This window comes from Anastrepha obliqua, chromosome 1 (genome assembly GCF_027943255.1).
Source record: "Anastrepha obliqua isolate idAnaObli1 chromosome 1, idAnaObli1_1.0, whole genome shotgun sequence".
Classification (NCBI taxonomy): Eukaryota; Metazoa; Arthropoda; class Insecta; order Diptera; family Tephritidae; genus Anastrepha; species Anastrepha obliqua.
Window position 1 is genome coordinate 3636146 of NC_072892.1, and position 22418 is coordinate 3658563.

Genomic DNA, 22418 nt, shown 5'->3' on the forward strand with positions numbered 1-22418 from the left:
TCCCGGTTACGTAGAAATCTTGTTCCTCATACCTGCTGTTCTAGGATTATGGCAGAACCAGCTTAATACATAATCAACAAAAAAAAAAATGCCTTTACATATATTTTGATTCTCTTCATTTTTCAAAGTAAATTTTATTGAACTTGGTAGCTTTACAATGTACACCCCTAGGTTTGCACGATGTATTTTCATCAGCTGTGTGTTATTGTTAAATTCATATAGAAAGTAATCAAAAATTGAGAAAAAACAACTCTCAAATATGGAATATTATTTCATTCAGTTTTCACTTGGTATTGGTTTTACGATTTTTTTTTTGTTTTGCGCATAATTCATACAAAAATATTGAAGCACGCTTACAATCTCTTAAAAACTATTTCATTATTCTTCTCTTGCAGTTCTTACACTAAGTGTTCATGCATACCTGTTTCAAAAGTTTTCAGAATATTTTTTGTTGCTTTTCTATTTATGTTTTTTATTTTATATATTTTTTGATACTTTTATAAATCGTACTTATGCTATTACCTTTGCCATGGTTCAGTGTTTTTATCGCAATCTTAGTGGAATTCGCAAGTTGAGCTTATCTCAGTCTCAGACGTACATATGTATATGTATATAATTTTTAGCGGAGTGTATCTTGAAGTTTTAATTTTTGTATTTTTTTACTTTTGATATTTTTTATATTTAAATAATTAATTTTCATTTTTTAATTCTAAGTAGATTTCATATCTTTTATTAGAAAAATATCTGTGTAAATTTAAACAAATCTTAAATTCAAATGGTTAGTCGAAAAGGAGCAGCAGTGGCTACATTGCACTAGTAACGATAATTTTTTTTTTAATTTTTTTATGTTTTGTTATTATTTTGTTTACTATAGAAACGAATTTGTAGAAAAAAGTTCTTATAAACAGTACAAAAATAAAGTGAAAATAACTAATTTTTAATTATATTAAAAAAATATGCCTTAGATGCAGCAACAGCAGCAGTAACGGCAGCGGCTTAGATAAGCTTTAAATTTTTTTGTTTAGATTGTTGTTGTGTTTATTGTTAGTACACAATCTAGGTTTGAGTTGTGACGAAATTTTTGTATGTATGCAAATGCCATCGTAGCTTTCCCTTCCCACTGCCAACTCAATAACAATGCATACAATTTTTTATCAATTAGGTTTGTGCTTATGTAAATGTGTGTTTTTGTGTATGGCTGTGGTGTGCGGGAAACCTAAAATGCAGCACCAAGGGTGCTTCAACACGAAAACTTCGAAGTTTTATATAAATGAGCTGGCAATTATAGAAAGATGCTCATTCACATAGTCGCTAATGAAGTTATTGTTTATATTGTTGCTGTTGGTGGACGTAGTTGGTTTGACATTCGCCATGGAATGCTTACTTAGTCTTCGACTTGACGGGACTGGGACTCTGATCAGCTTCGGGAAGATCACTTTCCTTCTTTTTTTTCGCCTTCTCCTTCGCCGCCTTCGATTTCTTCACCTGCTGTTGCTGTTGTTGTTTCGCTTCACGTTTAGCTTCGCGTGTCGCGCGCAGCTCTTCAGTAATGAAGGAATATATTAGATAGCCCTGTAGCACCATTAAGCCAACGAGCACCGTATATGCGCGCAGCGCATTTTCTGCAGCCACTCCATAGTATAACGTTAACACACCAATCACCATTGTTGCAAAGCGAACGAACACAAAAGTCACATTATTGACGAAACGGACACTGGCGAGTTTTTCATCACGATCTAGGACACCAATAAATTGAAATATATGCGACACTATTTCACCAAGATAGTGCAGTGTCAGCAACACTAACGCTATACGTTGGAAGCTCAATGTGTATGCCAAACAGATGATGGAGAAGCCGCAAATGGAATGCACAATTTTACTCTGTTGATCCTCCTTCTTCACCTTCTGGAAGTAAAGCTCGGGAAGCATATGCAAGTAATAAGCCATTTGAATGATGAAAAAAAGCTTATGTAGGAATGACATGGGATGATTAGGGAATTGTTCCCACAACAGCGAGAACTTGCTAAAGTAGCCCTCACGCAATATCACATTGGCGCCCATGAAAAACGAGAACACATAGAAAACAATTAACTGGCCAGATTCGTTGAACAGCGATAACTTGAATTTGGAAAGATGCAGCTTTTTCGATACTTTGTCTAATACATACTCTTGTATGATGGCGTGCATAATAATACAAGTTAGCGTATAAAAGAAGATTGCACAGTAATCCTTGATGCCTGCCACGTAGCTAAATGGCTTACCCAGTGGATTTTCTCGGCTGGGCTCCTCTCCAGTGACATTGTGATGCAGTGAGATAAAGGCACTGGCAAACGGTGATGTCGATTCATCCATTAGGGCAACAACGAATACCATTGCCACGCAGGATATGATGTCCGCATGATTTTGAATAACAAATTCATGACTCAAAATCGGTGGATTTTTACTACTCGATTTACGTCCCATGCCTGGTTTTATCGCCATTGTGATACCACTAAACAATTGCCTGCAGTTGCACCGTACAAATATTTTTGTGATGGATTCACCCCAACGCTATTTAGTAGTTGCTGATGTGGCTGCGACCGCTGTTCCTCAACAAATTTGACATTCGCATTCGTTGACGTTGATGTTGTCGTCGTTTTTTTACTCGACGCATTCACGTTGTCAAACGAAAATTGTTTGGATTACTTTTGCTGTCAATTCATTAAAATTGATAGTCCCGAAATTGAACGATAGTGTTGTCTTTTCAGCACACAATAATTAGCGAAAGAATAACCGGGTATACATTCCGGATGGCGTGATGCAATTGTAAATAATATTTGCTTTACCATAAATAGTAATTCCTTTTTGATAATGCATTGACATATTTGCGTACTTATCGACAGATTATAAAATAAGATTAATAATCATTGGAGTTTTTAAATAAATAGAATCTAATTCACTTATTCGATATATTAACATCACAGTAGTTATAAAAGTCAAGCTTAACGGTTTTACAAAAAAAAATTCCTGATAAGGGGTTAAATGTAACGATCCTTTCAGATTTTCGATTAAGGATGTGGTACTTGCCTAAACAATTGAATATATGTATTAAATTTTGTCACCAGCATTGAAAAATTCGATTTGCAAAGTCGCAAAATAGCTTCTCACTAAGAAGGTCGCATAAACCTACCTGTTAAAAAATAATAAAAAAGAAAATAATTAATAATTCAACTCAATTCAAAATATAACACTAAAAATAAAAATTATGAGCTACCGTAGTAACGGTACAGACAAGTACAGTTCCTAGTCGAAATTCACTGTTCGTCGGACTATATGAACTCAAATAGGAAGAAGGTGCCGTAATAACGGAACAGACGAGTACAGGTTTATGATGAAAAAATAAAGAAAGAAGGGAATGCCCTGGCATTTTTTGGATTTTCATCCCGTCATTTAAATCATAGTTAAAAAAATACTTTTGCCATCTTGGTCATCTAACGGCAAGCCCAGGAAAAGTGGTTTTACGACTGCCTCGATTCAAAGATAAAGGGCTTTTGTTGCTGTGATTTCACAAACTTCTTCCTCTACGTTTTTTGGGATTGCTGCTAAAGTGGCAGTTATAAATCTGGGTCGTTTCCAGTAACGTAGGCTGTCGTCGAACCGGAAAAGGGGTATTACATGAGTAGAACTAAATAGGAAATTGTAGAGATAATTAGATAAGAATAAGTTTGGTATTTGGCGCCCGCCGTAGCCGAATGGGTTGGTGCGTGATTACCATTCGGAATTCACAGAGAATCTCGGTGAAAGCAAAATTAATAAAAACAATTTTCTAATAGCGGTCGCCCCTCGGCAGGCAATGGCAAACCTCCAAGTGTATTTCTGCCATGAAAAAGCTCCTCATAAAAATATCTACCGTTCGGAATCGGCTTGAAACTGTAGGCCCCTCCATTTGTGGAACAACATCAAGACGCACACCACAAATAGGAGGAGGAGCTCGGCCAAACACCTAACAGAAGTGTACGCGCCAATTATTTTTTTTTTTTTTAAGTTTGGTATGCCGAGGTCAATTCTGGAAAGAAAGAACTTAATTCTACTAAATGTACAAGAGTGCGATTTGTTAGAGGCGGCTTGAAATCTCAAATTGAGTCGGCATTCACGGGATGAGAGTTTGTGAATGCTTCTCTACACAGGTCTGAACTCGTGCCTCCTTCTTTTTCTTCTTGAAGTGCACCAGTCGTTACTTGCCCGTGATAACCGGCGAAGCCAAGCCTTTTTCCGTTTGATATGAGGAGGCCTTCCATCGCTCATTGTTCCATCGTCTACGATACGCGCCGTCACCAACGTGCAAAGGTTAAAAAATCTTCCGCAGAATCTTGTATGAGTCTTTTCATTGACTTGGCGTACTGTGAGTATTCTCGTCTCCTAAATCTTATAAATTTCTGGCGACCAAAGTTAACACTGCGCAGTTTATAACCGGGAGACGAAACTTTGTTGTTGTTATAACAGCAAAAAAATTCTGGTTATACAGAACCAACTGTTGGAGTCACCGTCGAGCGAAGAGGGAAATTCTCCTGTTTGATGCCAACATTGTTTCGTTGTTGTCACAGAAAGTTCTGCTATCTAGCGATTTGAAGACTTTGATACGGTTCTGTACTTTGGCTCTGGCTGCATGCGGGAAACGGAAGGTGTTGTAAGTAACACCTAAAATGCATCTGTTTGACATACTGCCATTATTCTTAGATAACTTTGATAGGGATTTTACGGTGAACCAGAGTTTGCTTATACCGCAAGTAAAGTTACCTCTGTCAGGAAGTCAGTGGGCCGGATCCCCGTGATTCAACCAGCCGAAAAGAATAGCATAGAAACAGCAAAATTCACCTTGCGTTATTGACATGGTTAGCTGGACTCGGCGCCAGCTCCAACTGGTAGAACATAGATAAATCCTGCCGCAAAGCACTGGTCCTGTGATTTTCACTTTACCATAATGAGCTAGAAAACTTCAGCCATTCCAGTTCATCGAACTGGCTATCGTGGTAATGAGGAACGTTACTGCGATTTTGAACGGCGTTCGTAAAGCAAGCGCAAGTTTCAGGGTGTCTATCTTAGCTATAAAGTTTATAAGTCTTCATATGGAGGAAGAAAAAATACTACATATTGAACAACATACTCGTATAAATAAATTCTCCCTGTCTGAATATCGAGACCACGTTTTCTAACAGCGGTCGCCCCTTGGCAGGCAATGGCAAACCTCCGAGTGTATTTCTGCCATGAAAAAGCTCCTCATAAAAACCATTTGCCGTTCGGAGCCAGCTTAAAACTGTAGATCCCTCCATTTGTGGAGCAACATCAAGGCGCACACCACAAAAAGGGGAGGAGCTCTGCTAAGCAAAGAAGTGTACGCGTAAATTTTTTTTTTGTGATAAATAAATACTCATGTTTGTTTATTTTTGCTGTTTCATATTATTTTTAAATTACAAAAATATAAAGATATACCTATTTATGAATAAGTTATGGGGGATAATTATAAATTAAAAAGGCATATTTTACGTTTGCCTTAATATTCGTTAGTTAAAGCTACATACATTACAGTAACATTTAGACGTAGATGTACTTTAAAGTTTGCGTTTACTTACAGTAACGCTACAACTATTTGTTATTTGTAAAGATATAGTGAAAACTAAAAAGCGGTGGCTTCGAAATAATGTTTCAGTCTCCAGCTGGCACGCTCCTCAACTATTCGAGAGTTCAACTGTGTCCCAATTCGTTTAAATCTTTAAGATTTCGCATCGACGACATCGAATTGTAATTCGAATTGCTGATCTATGCCAATTAGACAGTCGGACATAAGGTACAGCGTTAATACCACACGTCCACGGCGTGGCATTGATTGGAAGCAAATGTGATTAGTGGCTCGTTGACCGCGCACACTCACACGTTTCATAGCGAGCAATTCGCCGTTGGCTTGAGAGCCAAGCGTTAGGAACCAGGCTTCATTCTTGCCCTTCGGATATTTCGGACAATGTATACCAATAGGATTGCCATGCTGGGCACGTTGTCCACGAGCATTCCAATTCACACGTTTCATTTCCACATTGAGCACATAGTCCTGTTTGTGGCGAAAGGAGAAGAAGGGGATATGATTAATTTCATAATTTTTTTCTTATTTGAGTAAAATAAACCAAATTAAATATAACGAAAGACAGCGCTAAATTGTTACCTCATTTGGATGTATCTGCGTCCAAATGTCTGACGACGGCACTACGGGCAACATACGCACTGCTTCCATATCCTCATAATGTCTGCCCTGAACGGAGATGTTCACGCTTATTTCTGGCACAGCTTGCACGACCTTAGTAAATAAGAAAAGATATTTGTCTTTGTTCTTGTGCGTGAAAAATTTAGCATTAACCGCTTACCCTATACATTTGCTCGATTTCTTGCTCTTCGAAAACATCTCTTAGTGGTTCAGCTAGGCGCTCATAATCCTGTTTGCACAACTCTTTCAGCGCAGGCAAATTTAGGTATTCGTAATTGTGTTCTATATTATAGAAGACGGAAACGTTGGCGGCGGTCACATGTGGCAGTGTTAAAAATTCCGATTCATCAAACCAACGCGCTTGTATGACGCTTTGCATAAGTTGTTGCAAGCGTAGCGTCGTGGTAAGCCAGCCACGTTCGGCGGTATAATCAACCATGGCTTGCATGACGCGCGTAGCATTGTCCAGCGCGGATTTCGTGTCGGTTAAAAAATCTGAATTTGGCAGTGAGAGGCGCGAAAAATGTGCTTGCAGCAGCAAAAATGTCTTTGTGTATGGTGATTCCCAGGTGGGAGCGGGCGGACGGTAGCGACACGATTCGGCTAGTTCCCTGTTGGTAGAATAAAGTATTAGTACACATTTTTACTTTGCTCTAGGCTGAGCAGCATATGAGTTCCTAAATGCATGTGCAGTGTAAATTCAGAATGGATGAGACTTGGAGCCATTTTCCCCAGTTCTACTGTAAATGTGGCGAATTTTGAAGCTAAGTTTAACATTGCAATTTTAACTATCAATTGATTAAAGGAATTTTATAAGCAGGATTCGACTGATTTTTGATTTGATTTTCATTTGCGTCTCCTCTTTGCTGTCGACCAACTGGCCGATCCTAGATATTATATATAGTAGGGTACATCGCATATATGTTAGGTTAGGTTTTTGTGGCAGTCGGTTTAGAATAGCCAACTCACTAAGGTCATGCATGTCCGTTGTATGTAACACGGAAATCTCAGTGTTTATTCATCATAGAACTTATTAAAAGCTCTTATGAAGCGTAGGATATGTTTTATCCCACAACCGGATAGTTCCGCAGGTAGGCTGTCGCAATAACACACTTAGAGCTGTCGTAGATCCATTGTGATCCATAGCTCCGTAAGAGAGTCAACAGAGTATTTTCCCAACAACTTTGCTCTACTCCGAGCTAAGGCTGGAAATTACAGAGCAAGTGTTCTACTGTTTCTTCGCCTTCCGCGTCTCTACAACTTCTGCAGTATTCATGAGAAAATATTCCTAGCCTACCTAACAGCCAATGCGGTGACACAAGCTACGACCTTCAAATTGTTTTCTCTTGAGAGGTTGAGCAATTCTCCTGATCTTTTTTATCTATTTGCGGCCAAAGTAGCTTGGTTGTAACACAAGTATTTTCTTCTCTCCTTGACCTATTGGCCTCTTGGAAAATATTATTTTGTATCCTTAATTTGCAGATTGCAGATGTAGGAATTCCAATATTGCCTCTGTTTTCAAGAAGTAGAAGTATCCTATCTGGCTAGCTCATCGGCCTTGCAATTTCCTTCAATATCTCTATGTCCCGGAACCCATATAAGACTGACTTTGAAGACGTAGCCCATAGCCTACTTTATTTCCTAGCTTGGATCCATCCGAGTAAAAATTTATCTCCCCTCTTCTCCATGGTCTTTGAGTTTACCACTCTCTTCTTGACGGGATGTTAGTCTTGAAGAGCTTGTTGAAAGTGGGTTTAGGGGAAGAGTAGTCGATTTCTTTATTATAACTACTCATAGTTTGTAGTATAGAAGCGTGGCCGAACCGCCGGGTCTTCCATAGCGTCATACTATTAAGTCTGAGCGCTGAAGCGGCGGCCACGTGGAGAGGCAAGTTGACATTCCCATGGCAGCCGGTTCTGCGCTACCGGAATGACTCAGGTTTTTCCCGACCAAGGGCTGCCGCCCCAGTATACTAGCCCTGTCTAGAAAACCGTATATCACCCCACCCCTTACGTCACAGGAGCAAATCCTCGCAGCAATCCTGCTCCAAATGCTTCTCCTCAGGGCTGGAATCGAATCCAACCCTGGACCGTCTGGCACAAACGGCTTCACCCGAACTCCACCTCGGTTAGGTGTAACAAGTGCAACGGGTGGAGCCACCTTAAGACCTGTTCAGGCCTTAAGTGACACAGGGAGTGGTCCACACTGTATGTGGCCACGTGTTGCTCCCGCCAGCAGGCGTCTGATGCCTCCACGGCTACTACTCCTCCTGATAGGCCGGCACTACCAACCGCCACCAAAACCCACACCTCCACGGTGAGGAGCCTATCGGAGCAACACAACTCCCCTCCCCTTCCTTCCTGCTTCAACCCCAGTGCGGGGACAAACCAGCAGCTCCTGGTCCCCCGCACAGTCTGTTCCGTGTGTCAGACCGTAATGCCTCGGAATCGGGTATCATCCCATGCAATTCTTGCAATGGCTGGTGCCATTTTCGGAGATGTTCCGGCATGAGCACCACCCGTGAGTGGATAACTGCCTACGTTGCCCCCTGCTGCAGAGCTCTGCACCCGCTACCGCCCCCGGAGGCGCGGCCGCCCACCACCATCAGGCCGCAACAACCACAGTGGATTGCGCAGCAGGTCCAACGTAGACAACCCCACGCGTCCCTCACCCCCCGAGTTACACAGATTTCACCAAGAAGCTTCAAGCTTCTACAATTTAACTGCAACGGACTCTCGAGTAAGGTCGACGAGATAGTTGACTTTATGAGCCGGCACAGTATTAAAATAGCTGCGGTCCAAGAAATCAAGCTGCACGCTAGGTCATCTCTGATCACCAGGGATGGCTATAACGTGCACAGACACGATCGCGAGCGAGACAATGGTGGTGGCCTGGCGTTTATAGTCCACCACACAGTGCAGTATCGTCTCATCGATGAAGGAATCGACCGCAGGGACAGCACCTTAGAATGTCAAGGCATAGCTGTCCGGACAGGCGATTCCGAGCTCGAAATATTCAACGCTTATATATACCCCCTGTCACCTGCTGCCCGGCAGGATATCACCCTGATATAGGTGAAAACCGATTGGTTGTAGGTGACTTCAATGCGCATCACGATCTTTGGCATTTAAACCTGCCAAATGATCGTAGGGGACAGCAACTGGCAGAGCAGATAGACGATTCGACATTCAGCACTGTGAACGACGACGCCCCCATCAGGGTAGTGAGCAATTGCAGCAGCTCGCCTGACCTAACAATAGCAAGCGCGGGTCTGATAAATAGCATAACGTGGCGACCTATACTATCGCTTGCATCAGACCACTTGCCCATTATCGTCTCGATTGAGAAACCTGCCGACTTCCGCGAATCACCGGTCCTACTTTAACTTTAAAAAAGCTAATTGGGCCGGCTTCACGGAATTCACCGAGGACACCATCGCCGCTCTTCCCATCCCCACTGATGTGCGCATTCCGCAAGGTACTCACAGCTGCTGCGGCTCGCTTCATTCCAGCTGGAAGTTTTAAGGACATTCGTCCCCATTTCCCAGCCGAAGCAGCCAGCTTAGCAAACGAGCGTGACCACCTACGCCAGGCCGATCCCGGGGATCCCCGCATAAGGGATCTCAATTTGGAGATCCGGCAACTGGTAAATCAACATAAGCAGACCAAGTGGGTTGAGCACCTGAAGACCTGTAACCTCACCTCTGGGGTGAGTAAGCTGTGGTCCACCGTTACGTCCCTGTCGATCCCGACGAAGTACAACGACAAGGTGGCTATCACCTTCAACGGTTGCACTTCGTCGGACCCGAAGAGATGCGCGAGCTATTTTAGCCGGCTTTTTATACTGTATCTTCCGGTCGATAGAACCAAACGTTGTGCTACCAGAAGGCTGCACAAACTGACGAACGACAGTGCGCCACTTACTCTCTCCGGTGATGAAGTTCAGGGGGCCATCAACAAATCGAAATCATCAAAAGCCATTGGCCCTGACGGATTAAACGCGCTGATTCTGAATCATCTGGGACCTCTGGGAGTAGGATGCCTCACAAGGGTCTTCAATCTGCCCCTGGGCCACTCTCATCATCCCTGACAAGTGGAAAGCAGGGAGAGTGGTCCCACTACAGAAACCTGAGAAACCCGCCAACCAAGGGGAATCTTATCGGCCGATAACTCTCCTTTCCCCAGTAGTGAAGACACTTGAAGCCCTCCTACTCCCACTCTTCACGAAACACCTGGCCTCAGCCCCACATCAGCACGGATTTTGCACTCACCGCCATAAACGCCCAGATAAACCGCGGGCTTAACCAAAACCGCCCCTGCGAGAGGACTGTCCTAGTAGCGTTGGACCTGAAGAAGGCTTTCGATACAGTCAGCCATTCCACGCTACTAGATGATATTTATCAGTCGACACTCCCGCCAGGGCTGAAGAGGTGGTCCGCAAACTACCTGAGCGGTCGGCACTCGTCAGTGATTTTTCGAGATCAAACATCAAAGCAGAGGAAGATTAAGCAAGGTGTACCGAAGGGTGGTGTCCTTTCTCCCTTGCTGTCCAACTTTTACATCTCGAAGCTCCCCCAACCACCAGCGGGAGTTTCCCTGACCTCATACGCTGACAACTGCACGATAATGGCGTCGGGCAATGACATTGATGGCCTGTGTTCCTTCTCTGCGCACACAACCGCAATTGCCACTAAAGTCCAAAATCGCAACAAGGTCCTCAAATCGCTTGCCGGCAGCACTTGGGGCAAAGACAAAGAACTGTTGCTTTAGACATTTAAGGCAATTGGTCGGCCGGTTCTGAACTATGCTGCGCCTGTCTGGTCGCCTGGAACTAGTGATACGCAGTGGGTAAAGGTACAGACATGTCAAAATACCGCCATTCGGACAGCGACCGGTTGCCTCCTGATGTCTCCCATTCAACACCTGCATAACGAGGCACAAATGCTCCCAGTAGTGGAGCACAACAAACTGCTCAGCAAGCAGTTACTGCTTGGATGTTACCGCAGGTTTCACCCCTGCAGACACCTGCTTGACCCTGAGCCGCCTCCCAGGCACGTCGGGAGACACCTTTTAGACTACGCTGACGAAATCCAGGACAAAACTGATCGCAACCTACTGCACCGGACAGTATTTAGACAGTCAATAAACGACATCCACCGGGAGACGTCACCACCTTCATGAACTCCCGTCCTGTGAATGCCGTAATCGGAGTCCAACCACCACCTATTGTAGACGAAGAGCTCCAGCTTCCCCGTGAGACTCGTGTAACACTGGCATAACTACGTTCTGGATACTGTAGCAGGTTAAACTCCTACATATCCAGAATCGACCCCGACATTCCAAAGACATGTCCGGTATGTGAAGGTACCCCGCACGACACTAACCACCTCTTCATATGCCCCCTAAAACTGACTCATCTAACACCCCTCTCCCTCTGAACCCAACTTGTCGAAACAGCATGTTCCCCGGGCCTACCCCTAGATGAGCTAGACGAAGATGACCGGTGATATGCCCTACACTGACAGGGCTACCATTACTGTTAAAACAACAACAAGAGGCAAGTTGACTAGCACCGCGAGCACTTTTTTCAGGTAGTACTTAAAGCGCCGGTAATGCATAGAAACGCCGTTCTTTGGACTTTGTTCAGCAGTTTCATATAAATTGCCTTTTGAGCTGATGGCCACCACACAAGTGTTCCACATAGCAAAAAAGCCCGAGCTACCGAAGTGTAAAGCCAACGTGTAATACGAGGTGTCAATCCCCATTTAATTTCGACGGCTTAAATAAATAATAACCTTTACACAATATAGGTGTTTTGATCCGAATGGCATTTCAATAAATTAGATTTTCCAAGTTCTATCGAAAGCTCCAGATTTAAAATACTCACTCATTGTATTTATCCTCATTGTGACGCACCGGCTGCTGATCAAATTCATACGAGTCGGCGATGGCCACTAACACTTCACTTGTACTCATACCATCTGTCAAATCGTCAAGAAAGTGTTTCATTGTGCGATGCGATAGATAATAGAAGGAGGCGATTCGTCCAAGGAACGTTGGTATAAGCATTCCTTCGCGTTGCAGCACGCAAGCAGCCGATTCCAATTCGTAAATAACGCGTTCAATCAACGAAGAAAGGAACGAATTCAGTTGCTCCGGTTCTAAGCCATCCAAGTTATAGTAAGTTGGATTGCGCAGCAGACGCCGGAAAAAGTATGTCCACGTAAGATAGTCTAGTGCGGCCTGTTTGGTTTGTACAGTGCCCGAAACAATTTCCGCATTTATATGCTCTGCCAAGACACCTAACAAGCTCGACTCAACGGGGAATGGATCATAGAGGAATTTTTTGTAGAAATTCTTTTTTTCATCGTGCACCAGCACAACCGCAACACCTTCGTTATCGAATTGTGGTCGACCAGCACGACCCATCATCTGCAGCACATCGGTGATGGGCATGTCTACATATTTCTTCACTTTGCCATCGAAATACTCAGTACCCTTGATGACGACCAAATGTGCGGGCAAGTTCACACCCCAAGCCAATGTGGCAGTAGCGATGAGTACTTGTATTTTGCGATTGAGGAAGAGCTCTTCAACAGTTTTGCGATCTTGTTCTTGCAGGCCAGCGTGATGAAGACCAATGCCAAATGCAAGACAGAATTTCAAGTTGGAATCTTTGATTTGTTGCAGTATTTGATGCATTTCGTGTTCGGGTAGGTGCAGGAACTGTTTCGGGTTATCATCACCAGCGACAAAGGTGATTAAATCGAGCGCAGTCAGACGTGTCTGACGACGTGACGAGACGAAAACGATGGCCGGTTCGCATGGAGAGTAGGTGCGAATAGCCTGGAATGTGGGACGATTCATGGTAGCCATGCGCGGACAGTAGTGCTTGCCTACAAAAAGTAAGAAAACAAGTGAAAGATGTTAAATGGAAAATAAAAAAGTAGATAAAAAGAGATTCACAAAAAAAAAAAAAAATTAAAAACCAAAAATTAAAAAAATGAAATAAAAAATTAATCAATAAAAAAAAAAAATAAATAGAAAAAAGAAAAAAAGAAATAACTAAAAAAGGGGGAAAGAATAGAATAAAAAAATTGTATCAAACTAAAAAACTAAAATTAGATAAAAAATTAAAAAATTTGTTTTAGGAAAATTAAAATAAAAAAATTTAAGAAAAAATGTAAAAGGAAATTTTATAAAAATTAAAAAAAAAAATAACAAAGTTAACTAAAAAAACAAAATCAAATAAAAAAATAAATAAATAGAAAAAAAGAAAAAATAGACAACAAAACGGAAAAACATAAAAAAATTAAAAAAAAAACTAACACATTTGAATAAAAAATTAAAAAAAAAACTAACACATTTGAATAAAAAATTAAAAAAGAAAGAAATTAAAATAATTACAAAAATAACAATGTTAACAAAAATGTAAATAAAAATTGAAAAGAAAATTTAAATAAAAATTTTAAAAAATATTAAAAACAAATTTAAGTAAAATAATAAAAAATAAATGAAAAAAAATAATAGAAATAAAGAAAAAAAAACAAAAAAGACAAAACAAAAAATAAGAAAAATAACAAATTTAAATTAAAAAAAAAAAATGAAAAAGAAAGAAATTAAAAAAAAAATTAAATTAAAAAATGAAAAAAGAAAGATATTAAAAAAATATATAAAAAATAAATGTAGACATATTAAAAACAAATTGAAATAAAAAAAAATAAAAAAAAGAAAAAAAAATAAAAACACGAAACAAAAATAAATAGAATAAATGTACGCAAGAAGAAATTAAAAAAAAAAAATTAAAAAAGAAAGAACTACACCAAATTTAGAAAAATTTTATTTTTTTTTATAAAGGTTTACATAACAATAAAATTATTATACAAACTGAAAGTAAATAAAAATTGAAAAGAAAATTTAAAAAAATATTCAAAACAAATTTAAAAAAATAGAAAAATAAATAAAAAAAAATAATAAAAAAAAAATTAGAAAAATATTAATAACAAATTTAAATAAAAACAAAATTAAATAAAAAAGAAAGAAATTAAAAAAAATTAAATTAAATTAAAGAAGAAAGAAATTTAAAAAAAGTTTCAGAAAAATAAATAGAATAAATGAGGGCAAAAAAAAAAAAAATAGAAACAAAAAGAAGTTAAAAAAAATTAAAAATTAGAAAAGAAAGAACTAAACCAAATTTAGAAAAAAAAACAAATGTAAATAAATATAAATGTAAATAAATATAATAAAAAAAAATTTAACAAAAATTAAAAAAACAAAAAATGTAAAAATGTATAATTTTTTTTTAAATATATAAATCCTTAAAAAATATATTTGGTTTTCAAAATCATGTAAATAAAAAGTTCTAAAATATTTGAAAATTGGATATCCCTAGTATGAAAGTGATTTAATGAACAAATTTCTAAAGCACCCAACCCGCTTTTAAATGGAAGTAACTGTAAATTGTTGCATATATCGCGTGCTCTTACCAGAAAATCCATTAATGTGCACCTGTAGGGGCACAGGCCGCACTGATGGCTTAAAGTTGTACAATCCCATCTTTTTAATGCCCAGCCAATTGGCCAAGTCTTGCGCATTGGCCAACGCTGTGGACAAACCGACGACGCGTATGGTGTGTCCGGTGTGCGAAGTGATAAAATTCGTACGCGAAACAATCACCTCAATAACCGGCCCACGATCTTCGCCCAGCAAATGTATCTCATCAATCACAATTAATACCACATCCTGTACATATTCGCGAGTCTGCCACGAACGACTAATACCGTCCCATTTTTCCGGTGTTGTGACAATAACTTTACTCTCGCGTATAGCCTGCATGTCAGGCGCCGTGTCACCGGTCAGCTCCACCACCTTCCAACACAACGGCGGTCCTTCAAAGCGCTTTTTCCAATCGTTAATACGCTCCTTAACCAGTGCCTTCAGTGGTGCAATGTATACAATTTTGGCATGTGGATGCTTATTGAAAGCACGGAAAATTGCAATTTCAGCAACAATGGTTTTGCCAGAGCCAGTTGGTGCGCCGAGAAGCACGTTATTGTCGGTATGATAGAGACAGTGAAAGATTTGCGTTTGTATCGGATTGAAGTGTGTGAAGTTGTAGAGTGATTCGTATAGCGGATTTTTGAGGCTTGAGACGGATAACGGATGCAAAGGCAACAATTCAGTGAGTGGTGGGTGGTGCTCGGGCAACACAAGGTGTTTGAACGATAGCGCTGTCCAGGTGGCGCTGCCCAGCCAAGTGTCGCTTGCAATACGCACATAATACTGCGGTGGTAATGGTTCCTTCAATGGTATGGTCATTACCAGTTGTTGTGGTTTGCCGCCATACACAAACTTGCGAGTAGCCTGTTTAGCGTAAAAGCAAATTTCCAACATAGATAAATCTTAGAAAATATCATTTGAATAGCTCACCTGAAATTGCTCGGAATGGTAGATGAAATTCGATTCCGGATCTTCAATCCAGAGCCAAAAAAGCTCACTCACTTTGCCATGCACACGATCGTTCCAATTGAAATTGGCCCAAAGGTCAATCTTTATACGCAGCACAGTGCGAGTTATGGGCTGCAGCGTTGCTTCGACATCGAGCATGGGCACCTCGCGCACCGAACGTAACACCAATTCGGCATACCGCGAATTGCGCAATAAATCCTTTAATTCATTTTGTTCCATCTCACGTAGCGTATATAGGCTGATGCCTCGCTGTTCCAGCTTGTCAATGGTTTCAGCGTTGATAGCAGTAAATTGGCGTAACGGAGTTTCGAATTCCCATTGCTGCCGTTCGAACATTTTGCAAATCTGCAGAAGCCGTGTAGCCAGTATAGCATTGTTGCCTCGAAGCACGATGGAAAATAGAGCGCGCGTAATACGCACTATATTTTGGACTATGTAGGCCATATCGGAGATAAGTGAGAAGGATCTGACATAGCCGTGTGAGAGGTATGTCTGCATGAGGATGTTAACCTGTAGAACGAAAAAGAAGTCTTAATTGCAATTATATAACAAATAACTTTAATGAAATATAAACTACACTGCATTTAACAGGCTTGCGTGAGAAATGAACTGGTGATCTGTTACGATTTGTATCAGTAGTTATGCAGTGCCAATTTTCCTATATTAATTAATCCCTGCACAATTAATCCATGCACACTACGCTAGGGTCGTTGGACGTCCGTATGAAAAAGGATTCCCTTGAAACAAAAGATATAACTCAGGGATTGCATGGAAACCTTAATGATCTCGACTTCCTCTTCTTCTTATGTGGCGCTACGACCGTGTGTTGGTTTTAACTGAATTCAAAATAGCGCGCCAGCTGTTACTGTACTGCGCTCCTTGGTGCCAGTAGCAAATCTTGAGTGATAACAGGTCCTGCAGCTAACGACTTGAGCTTTCAGGTAGCTTCCTAGAATCTAATTTTCTATCGCGATTTGGATATAACCTTTTAAAAAGGATCCTCGAAAAAGACGAAAAAATGCTAGAACCGGGTGCCCACCGAAGATTTTAAAAAAGGTGTCGAACGGAGCGTTAAGGACATGGGTGCTCCTTTCTTCGACAGCCTGGGGCAGTGTGCCAACCTAAATCCCCTCAATCTTCTTCATTCCCTGGCTGTAGATATCTGCAGGTATTGGAGGTCTTATAATGGTATCAAAACGGCGCTTTAGTGCTACTTTGAGTAGTACTTCAAACATTTTACTTACCTACTTACTATTTATTGACTAAAGAAATAAATTTTCCTCACAATTTTTTCGCTCCGCCATTTATATCAACTCACCTTGCCGCTGACATTCTCACTTCCGCCGACCGCTTTAACTTTGCAGTAGTATGTGCGTAATTCATCCAACTCCTCCAACTCGTCGTCGCGTACTTTGAGTTGTTGAAATTCTTGAGCCTGCGAAATCATTGCAAAAATCTCTGCTTCATTCATAAAAGGCTTCAGCAGTTCATTAAAAATTTCAACTGTGTCATATTTAATATAAAAATGCGATGCTGTGCGTCCCAAGTCAGTAATGTTGAAATCCATTGTGCGTTGGTTGAAGCGGATCATGCGTGCTTTGTCCAAACTCAAAGCTGCAGACATGATAAGGCCGCGCCGCTTAGCCTCCAATGAAGGATCTTTCTGTAAATCAGTATATTCGATGCCATAGACATGTGGATTAATGCGCATGCGCACAAAGAGGTACGTGTAACTCAGCCATTCAATCGCCTCCTCAACGTTAGAAATGGTGCCTAAAGTTATTTCCGCGTTTAGATTATCGGCGAGACATTGTATGAAATTCGATTCTATGGGGAATTGATTGGTGAGCAACGATAGGTAGTGATTTAGCTTATCGTGGGTGGTAATGATGGTGCCCACACCTTTTTTGTCGAACTGTGGACGGCCGGCACGACCGAAAATTTGCAACACATCCAAAATGCCGAGGTCAATAAATGAGCCGTGCTTCGAATCATAAATATCAGTGCCTATAATATAAAAATTTATTGCCATTCCTTTTTTATAATTAAAACTTTCTTATTTACATACCTTTTATAATAACAGCATGCGCTGGCAGATTAACACCCCAAGCCAATGTCGCCGTACAAACCAGCACTTTAATATGACCTTCGCCAAAATACTTTTCTACCATCTGACGATCGGAACGCAGCATACCCGCATGATGTACGCCCAAGCCACACGAAAATAGCTCAACCAACTGCTTGTTGCGGCTTTTTTGTATGGCTCGCAGTGCCAAATTGTAGCTGTTAGATGCCTCGTTGGGCTGGAAGAACGCAGAGGTTTTGTGCTGCTGCGCCAATTCACGCAAGGTCGTAGCGGTGCGCACGGTAGCGTTTCGGGCATGAACAAATACCATAACCTGATGGTCTTCCTTCACCATTTCCAAGCACTTTTGATAGCAAACCTGATCCATATCGGTGAGCTGTTGGAGCGGTTTTACCGCTTTCACGCCAATAAAATTGGTGTCCAACGGCACGGGACGGAAACGTGAGTCGAAATAGAAGAGACCTTTCATTGGATTGACTCGCAGGAAGTGGGCGACATCGATGTAATTAGGTAGAGTAGCTGAGAGTCCCACAATACGTATCATACTCTGAGAGGATTCCACGAGACGTAGTGTGCGGGCGACGAGCGCCTCCACAACGGGCCCGCGTTCACCGTGCAACAAATGTACCTCATCGATGATGAGTAACTTCACCAGACTAATGAGTGCCACATCACCAGCGCCTTTTAGCAAGAAGAGGAAAAAATAAAGAAACAAAATATTAAGGCAGTAGTCTGCTTTAGAAGCCGAAAAAAAGCGTTTTTTTAGCAATTTTTTTTGAAAGGGAAGGAAATGATTGCGGTAAACGGAATTTTAAGACGATAGTGTACTATATTTAAGGTTTAAAAAACAATATTTATTTTTAAAAAATATTGAAATTTTTTAAAGTTGTAAGTATTTTTCTGGAGCGCCTGGAGTCTGCACTTGTAAATCGGTGCCGGTGATGGAGGTCGTGCGATGCATCTGAAACAGTCGAACCAAATTTTTTTTTAATTTTTATAAATTTCTTTTCTTTATGAACTAAAAAAATACCGAAGAAGTTATAAAATTCCAAATTTTTTCGAAGTTTGAAAAAAAATTCACTTTTTTAAGAAAAAAAAATTGACTTTAAGTTGCAAAACAAGTAGTTTAAATAATACTTTTGTCCAACTTTTTTAGTTCAAATAGAAGATAATTTAATACTGAAGCTAGATCACTTTGGTTTTTTTCGATCGGACACATATTCTTTTTGCTATCGCCGGCACCGTTTTCTAACACTTGTGAAAATGAAAACTCGAGAAAACGCGCTTTAAAGTTCTGCCTGAGCATTCGCACTTGCTCGACGCTCGGCCACCAAAACTGCTCTAGCTTCGAAAATATGTCGAATTGGCCTCTGGAATTTTAAAGACATATTCTTGGATAGTTTTGGAAGAGATTTAAAACAAAACAAAAAAATCGATTTTTTGAAGCCTGTAAAGCAGACTACTGCCTTAAGAAAAAAATAATGCACAAAAATTATTAAATAAAGAAAAAAAAGTAAAAAAATTACAAAACAAACAAAAAAATTTAGAAACATAAGATTTAAAAAAAAGGAACAAAAAAAAAATTAAAAAAGAAAATTACAAAATAATAAAACAAATTACAAAAAAATAAAACAAAAAACAAAATTAAATCAAAGAAAAAAAATTAAGAAAAAATAATGTAAAAAGTCACGAAAACAATTAAGCAAAAAAGAAAACAAAAAAATTTAAAAAAATATATTTATATAATAGTCATAAAATTAAATAGAAATATTATCTGTATAAAATCGTTTTCACTCACCTTTCCTAGTGACCACATCCCATTTTTCCGGGGTGGTCACCAGCACTTGTGTCTGTGTCATTTCCGTTTTCGATAGCTGCATATCGCCGGTCAACTCTCTAACAATAATATTCAAAGATTTTAGACGTTTGCTAAAATTCTCAACCATTTCGGCAGCCAAAGCCTTCATCGGAGCTATATAAACAATCTTGAACTGGTCGCGATTGATAACGCCTCCTTCGAGATATGCACGTATTGTGTGCACCATTGTGAGCATAGCAACATTAGTTTTACCAGCACCCGTGGGAGCACACACCAACATATTCTCGTTGCTGTGATATGCTACCGGATAAACCACCGATTGTATACGATTAAGTTGTGTGCAATTCTCAAATGCCAGTTTGCCAATGTCATCGAGGTCGGTAATTTGTATGCGATTGTTACCAATATTAAGTGGTGGTGGCTCCTGAGCTGGTATTTTCACCTCCTCATACTGTTTGCTATCTACACGCTCTGCATGCTCCGGTAGGCTTATACGATTGCCGCCTATAAAACCGGCATGCTGTTTGGCGATCAATTGACTATCGAAAACATATGGGTATTGTATTGCGTTGCTGCTGTAGCTGACGGCTGCGCGCATTTCTTGTAAACGTTGCGTAGTCTTTAACACTGGCTGTTGTTGCACATTTTCGAGCAGTTTACGTTGTTGTTGAAGGCGCAATTGTGTCGGGTTCAGTGCACGTGCGGCATCCTCACCATCGTCATCGTTGTTGCGATTCATACTTTGTATCATGCGGTGCAGTTTCTTCTCCTCCCGCCGATTTTGTTTACTTAACTCTTTTTCCAGTGCAGATTGCACAACCACCGTTTTGGCAACTGTCGGACGCATTTCATTGCTGCCAGCGTTTCGTTGTTGATGTGCCAATTTGGTAAGTTGCAAGCGTTGTTCACGCTTTTCATGTTGCTCCAGCAGAGCAGCAATGGTGGAGCGCTGATACAGTAATCGCTCTACTAAATCAAATCGTTCAAAGCCTAAAAGTTCGATGAGTTCATTTTGCAATTCGATATTGCTGCGCTTTGAGCTAAGCTGCTCGTTTACTTTCGCTACGAGCTTCGGATCGCCAGATGTAACTGACAATTCCAGTAGTTGCGAGAGTTCATTCTCTTTCTCTACACTGTGTTGTTGTTCCGATTCCTTGGTCCATTGCATAGAAAAATTAATGGCCGCATTTTTTACCAATTGTGCAGTGGGAGAAAGATCTTGCAATTGTTGTAAGTCACTCAATAAGGGTCCTTTCAATCGAACTCGTATATTAGTGCCCCAGCTTTTTTGGTCCAAGGCGTATCGATTTGATTTGCGATTCCACTGCTTTAGATCCTCAATTTGGTAATCATCCAGTAGTATACGCAGATCGTTCACACAGTTTAGTATTATTGTGAACTTTGTTTCGAAAATACTACCAAACATGGTACGCACACGCATCTTTGACGCTACCGTCACGACACGCTGTTCCAACAGCAGCCAGAACAGAAAAAGTGCCGCATGCTCCACCACCTGTGGCTGTTCTTCGTAACCCATGCATTCTTGCACCAGGCTGCGTAGCTTCTGAAGATGTGCCTTTGCTTGCGATTGCGTTTCGGCCGGCAATTGCTCGAGCACCTGATTCAACGTTTGTCGGTCCGCAAATTCTCTTAAATATAAATAGAGGAAAAACATAAGTAAGAGCCTTTGTAGTATGGATCTGACGTGTGCAAATTGTGAAATTTGGTAAACAGCAGGGCACTTACTCTTGTTGTTGCAATTTTCGTTGATCTTTTTGTGTCGCACCTGTTTGAGGTAACTTCGCTTCTAAATCAGTATTCGCACGCAGTGCTGAAGAAAAGCGTGGGAACTCCTTCATCCTCCAATCAATCTCAGGTAATCTCAGTTATTTTCTGAATTTTGTCTGCTTTTATAAGCAATTAATCTCATTACTTTTATCTATTTCGTGCCCATAAGAAATTCGATTCAGAAATCAGCTGATACAGGGTTGCATTCAAGTTTACTTAAAAGCAATCCAGCCGTCCCTAAAATTTTAAGGTTTAACCCGAAGGTGGAATACAAGAACTGCTTAAAAGTACGTTCACATAAGCATTAATTAGAAATATTATAAATCCATAAAATTAATCTACCCGTTCACATATGGCAGATTACCTCAGTGATGGTAAATGTAGGGAAAATTCCCTACATGTAGGGATTTTTGTCGAAAAATGTGGGTGTAGGGAAAAGAAGGACAGATTTTTTTAAATTCTGTAAATGTAGGGAATTTTCAAGAAGAACAGAAAAAATTTTAAAATTGCGGAAAAAATTAAAAAAGTTCACTTAAAATAGAAATCCGCAGTAAGATTTCATGCCAGACTTTTTTCCTTATGGCAGCATACTTTTAAAAGCGTTAATATGGCAGCATTGCCACTTTTTTCTTCGTTAACGCTAACGGAATTTTTTCTTCGCGCGATAATTGTTAGTTGTCCTACGTTTTCTGCTGCTTTTCACTTTTTTTGAATAAAACGGGTGATTTCGTGTGAAATATACAAATATACAAATTATTTCAACAACTTTTAAGGTAAGTTTGCAATTATTTTAGTTTTAGCTATTTTTATATTTAAAATTCATATATTTTACAGAAATGAGCTCCTTCTCTTCGACTGACTCTTCGGAGGAACACCAAGAACAACAATGCAAATATAGAAAACAAAAATTCAATAACAAATGGCTTGACGACGACAATTTCAGTGGCTGGCTGGAAGCTGTGGATAACGATGTATATAAATGCAAATTATTATTTTGAGTATCTATATAAGTAGGCGAAGAGGGAG

At 40.2% G+C, this 22418-nt stretch overlaps 3 protein-coding genes across 4 annotated transcripts in view; 1 reads left to right on the forward strand and 2 right to left on the reverse strand.

Moving 5' to 3' along the window:
- Positions 1-22418, forward strand: part of LOC129247133 (trissin-like) — an 84489-nt gene that overhangs the window by 25627 nt on the left and 36444 nt on the right. The window lies entirely within an intron of this gene.
- On the reverse strand, positions 100-2651 carry LOC129247127 (translocating chain-associated membrane protein 1-like 1). The gene has a single exon (XM_054886075.1). It carries the CDS (start codon positions 2479-2481, stop codon positions 1381-1383), a length of 1101 nt encoding a protein of 366 aa, XP_054742050.1. The 5' UTR covers positions 2482-2651; the 3' UTR covers positions 100-1380.
- LOC129247094 (activating signal cointegrator 1 complex subunit 3) lies at positions 5431-21598 on the reverse strand. Its single transcript, XM_054886020.1, has 10 exons — positions 21351-21598; positions 19584-21253; positions 17768-18466; positions 17018-17706; positions 15661-16209; positions 14718-15594; positions 12119-13127; positions 6393-6843; positions 6194-6325; positions 5431-6082 (listed from the first exon to the last, which is right to left on the reverse strand). Exons 1-10 carry the CDS (start codon positions 21461-21463, stop codon positions 5750-5752), a joined length of 6522 nt encoding a protein of 2173 aa, XP_054741995.1. The 5' UTR covers positions 21464-21598; the 3' UTR covers positions 5431-5749.